Source organism: Lipotes vexillifer, unplaced genomic scaffold (genome assembly GCF_000442215.2).
Source record: "Lipotes vexillifer unplaced genomic scaffold, Lipotes_vexillifer_v1.1 scaffold478, whole genome shotgun sequence".
Taxonomy (NCBI): domain Eukaryota; kingdom Metazoa; phylum Chordata; class Mammalia; order Artiodactyla; family Lipotidae; genus Lipotes; species Lipotes vexillifer.
The window spans coordinates 899,842-904,716 of record NW_006779682.1 but is presented as its reverse complement, the minus strand read 5'-3'; the positions used below and the strand labels follow the sequence as shown (position 1 = coordinate 904,716).

The window sequence follows — 4,875 nt, the reverse complement described above, 5'->3', positions numbered from 1 at the left end:
ACCGCAGAGCTGCGCGTGTGGGATCCTCGAAATCATTCAGTCCAATTTTAAATCAAGTTTTTGTCGGAAGTAAGGTCAAGTGATGTCAACCCTTCCCCCCACCTCCCCCTCAGCTGTGAAGACCCCAGAAGACTCCTAAAATGTTCATGTCATCTTTCTACTTTAGAACAGAGCTGCTGGCCAGAAGTTCCCCCACCGGCCTGCAGGTCCTTCTTTACTGCTCTTCCGCCCACCTGCCGATACTCAGCTCATCTTGATTTGATAGAGAGCCTTAGGTCTAAAGTACAAGATTTTAACCAAAGATTTTAACCAAGATTTTAATCTTTTAACCAAATTACCGAGTCTGCGCCGTTTCTGCTCGCCCTGGGAGAGGCCAGTAAATTGGGAGGTGAGGTGTTGGGCGTAAGGAATAAGGACTTTATTCGGAAAGCTGGGGGTCCGAGAAGACGGCCGACCAATGACCTAGAGAACCCTCTTCCCGGGGTCTGGATGCCAGTTTCTTTCGTACAACAAAGAGCCGGGAGGTGAAGAGGTAAAGCAAAAAGGCCTTAAATCGTTGCAAATATCTCTGGATTTCCGCCTGACTGGAGGAGGGGGTGTGCTAATTTCTTCTTTCCTGCAGCCATACACAGGTGGGCTGGGGCAGAGTGTTTCCTGTGAGCTGAAAAGGTATTTTCATTTTACATTCAGGCTTGGGGGCCATGACGTTTACTTTAAGCTACAGGAGACATCTCTTTAATGATGAGCTTGTAGCAAAAGGAATAGAATATAAAGGTTAAAAGTAAAAGAAACAGATCTAATATGGAGTCAGATTTGTTCTTCCCTATTACAATCGTAAACAATGTAAATGTCAGTGAGTTTCTGGAAGGCAAAACACTTTGATGAGAAAAAGCAAATCTAAGTCCTGAGAGGGTTAACTGGACTGAATTATTTGGGCAGTTTGCAGACACTGAATCCGGCGTTTTCTTGAATTTGCTTGGTAGGTGGCCCTTATTTAGGGCTTAGGGGAGCCAATCCTCCCTCACATCCCTGCTCCTCTCTGCAGACTGGGCTGAGGAAGCTTTCTCACAAGGACAGAACTCCCCTGGGCAACCCTTTGATCCCCTCCCCGCCCTCCACTGCAGGGATTCTCCAGTGACACTGCGGAATGGCATCTGGGTCTGGGAGCCATAGGCAAACCAGCACTCTGGGAGATCTTAAGGGGGAAGGGGGTGGTACAGCCAGCCAGGTACCCCCATGGACAGTGGGAACCTGAGTGGACAGACAGAATGGAAAGAACCCACAGCACCTGGGCAGTTTCTCCCCATCCCTCCCCAACCTTTGGAATGAGAGAAGAGCCTGGTGCAGTAACCCCACTAGTGACCAGTGTGGGTGTGCAGGACTGGGGAGCTGGGAGCTGGAAAGGAGAGAGATTCCCAGTGCTGTGCCCGCCTCGAAGCTCCCTGCCATCTTGTCTGCAAACACAGGGTAGGGGTTAGACGTTTCATGAGCAGGTTGGGGCTGAGGGCTAAGGGTCACACGGCTCGACTCTAGCATGGCCAGAATGGGTGAATGCGTTCGGCTCAGTTTGACAAGTGCAGCCGGATGCTGAATGTGATGCATAAGTAAAACACTGGTTTTTATAACTGAGATGGCTTTGCTCCTGAGATCCAAACTGATTTTCAAAGATGATCCAAGATAGGTACAAATAATTAAGATGTACAGACAAAAGTCACAAGATTTTGCTTTCAGGGAATGTCGTTTGATGAAACAAACAGAGGAAGGGAATTTGTTCACAAAGAACCCACGGTCATGGGGTGCTAGCCCTGGGGACTAATGATGCCACCTGACTGGGTGCAGTAAGGTCAACTGAAGTTGTAGTCTCTAACATGGGGTCCCCAGCTCCAGCCCGGGACCCCCTGGGCACACGAAATCTTTCCAAAGGCATGGGGGTGGGTGGTGGTTAGATTGCCAGATTCCATAAGTACTCTTTAAAACTGATCACCCTTCAAAATTGCTTTTCTCTCACTATACAATGAACAGAGTGCATCCCTCTCCCACCAATACACTTTTTTTTTTTAGCAACCTTGCCCTTTCAACTGCGCCAGTATGGACCCAAAATCATATAGGCCTTGGGGTAGGGTCCCTTGAGAAGAAGCAAGAAGAGCATCACACACACAAAAAAAGTGTTGATTCAGGCCGTACATTGACAGCAAGGCTGTGTGCCTTATCCATCTACCTTAGAGTTTAAATATTTAAGGTTTACAAAAAGGACTTAGGGAACTGTGAATCTCTTTCAGAGCACATCCCCCCCTTCATTTGCACCATTCTCAGCAATGGGGAAGAAACTTCGTGAGTGCTGTCATTCATTCGCCTGGGTTTTGGTCTAATTTGTATGTTTTGCCTGATTTCAAGGAGGTGTCAGAGAACAGCTCTGAATTTCTGCCGACTGGTCAACGTTACATTGTCAAGTAAAAGGAAGGTATATTGGAGGTAAGTAAGTGCTTTATATTTTTTATAACATTTATTTCAAGTCATAGGAGAAATATTTTCATTTACTTTTATCTAAGATTATTAGATGTGTACATTTTAATATTTAGAGACTTATGGTCCCAGAAAAAAATTGTAATGAATTTCAAATATATGCATATGTATTTCCTGGGTGCAGACAAGTATGATAAGGTGACCAATTAAAGGCTTTCAAAACTAAAACGAATGACTTTAAGATCCACTTAGGTGGGGGAAATGGAACAAAAATCTGAAGTCGAGGATCAAAAGGAACAGAGTAAAAGACCTGGAGTTCATATTTTATAAAACATAGGTTTGGTGTTAAATTATCATAATATTTAGAATCCCTCATCTACGCTGGAAAGAATTTTATAATTTTACTTTTAAATGTAAACTTAAAGATACATCAGAAATCTCATCCTTTGCCACTATTTAAGTTTATGGTGAAAAAACTTTTTGATGTTCAGCCTGCAATCATGATGGGAAATACAGAGTTTAAAAACATCTTTGGAGATCCGGAAGCATATCCTTGAAGACCACTGAGCTGGTTTGGAGCATCTGTCCTCATTTGACACTTGGTTTCTTGGAGTTGTCCTGTCATTTCTTTCTGAGCTCCCACTGTGTCCCAGTGTGTCTCGTGGTGGGTTTGGTTCCATGATTGAATGTACCCAGCTTCTGAATTGTGTTAATCCTGATCTACTTGGTTTTAAGCTGACCTGATAAAGAAAGAAGATGGTTCATTCTGACTTGAAAGTCAAAGAACCCGATTCACCTTCTGCATCCAGTCATCTGTTACTAAATGGAAATGATGATCTGGTGGGGAAAAATGAGGAAACGGTAAGTTGATGCCTGAAAACCACTCTCTGCGTGGACATGAGCTGTGTCCACTTGTGGGCTGCCCACTGATACAGTGATGCCATTGCTGCCCGGAGGTGCCCGCTTCCACATCTCTCTGAGGGCAGGATGTGGATACAAAGACTCTACTCATTCTGTTTGGGCCCTTCTTGCAGCCAAATGCATACAGTGTTTTGCCTTAGCTGATGCTGGTTGGGGTGCAATTTTGGTCTGGAAAACCGGGCAAGATGCTGATCGGCTAGTGTAGGAATTGGCCCCAGGCACTGGGCCCGAGGAGCCCTGTGTTATCACGTGCACACATCATCGTTCAGTCTCGAGTTCAAACCTCTGAGGTGTCACTGTGACACCACCTCACAGTGAAGCCATGTGGTGTCTTTTCTCCTAGAATCGAGACATATTTTTGGTGGGAGCCAAACTTGGCTTCTGGAATCAACTCAACCTGAATTTGATTCCAGTGCTGACACTGGCAGCTGTGTGATCTTGGGTGGTTATTCTTCCCTTTAGAAGCCCGATTTTCCATCTGTAAAGTCGGAATAATAATAGTATTTACCTTGTGTGGCTGTTGAGCAGAGGTAGAGGCTGGGCACTTAGGAAGAGCTCTGTTTATTGCTGTCACATGTTTTAAAACAATGGATCTTCAGCGTCTTTCCAGTTGGCTCCATTTTCATAATCAATGTTTAACAATGTTTTAAACAATATTACAAACTACATTGGAGGACATAGAAAAATAAGAAGGTCCACCCATCTTTCCACCACCCTAATATAACTGTCATCTCTCTCCTGGCTGTAACTGGCAGGGTAGAGGGCAGGAGGGACTCCCAGTGCTCAGACCCATGTGTTCGGATGTAGCTTTGCCTTTTTCGGCCAGGTTGAACAGGGGGTATCTTATGACCCAACAATTCCACTTCTAGGTGTAGACCTTGGTTCTTAGAGTGTGGTCGCCAGAGAAGCAGCATCAACATCCCCGGGGAAGTTTGACGTGGAAGTGATCACACTCACATATCCTTCGCCCAGACCTAGTGAACTAGAAATTTCAGGGACAGAGCCTACCATCTGTGTTCTAACAGACCCTCCAAGTGATTCTTCTTTGTGCTGAAGTTCGAGAAGCATTTTTCCACGTTCATATAGCATTCTTTCTAAGCAAACCCAGAAACAACACAAGTGCCCATGAGTAGTGGAGTGCATACATAGATGGTGGTGTGCTCATGCAGTAGGATTCCATACAGCAGTGAAAAGGAATGAGCTAGAGTTCCAGGTATCAAGATGGCTGAGTCTAGAAAACAATGGTGCGGGAGTCCCCTGGTGGTCCAGTGGTTAGGGCTTGGGACTTTCACTGCCGTGGCCTGGGTTCAACCCTGGTTGTGGAACTGAGATCCTGCAAGCCGAATGGCGTGGCCAAAAAAAAAAACAAAACTAAAAATAAATAAACAATGGTGAACCCTAGAATCAAGTCACAGAAGAAATATACTATATGATCCCATTTATATAAAGATCCACAACAGGCAACCATAAGCCACGTATTGTTTAGGGAAA

At 45.1% G+C, this 4,875-nt stretch overlaps 1 protein-coding gene across 1 annotated transcript in view; it reads left to right on the top strand.

The window, feature by feature from the left end:
- Nucleotides 1-3,219: 3,219 nt before the first annotated feature.
- MX1 (MX dynamin like GTPase 1) overlaps nt 3,220-4,875 on the top strand; it is a 16,479-nt gene continuing 14,823 nt past the window's right edge. The window contains 1 exon segment of the mRNA XM_007452881.1: nt 3,220-3,324. Coding sequence (XP_007452943.1) covers nt 3,220-3,324 — 105 coding nt within the window.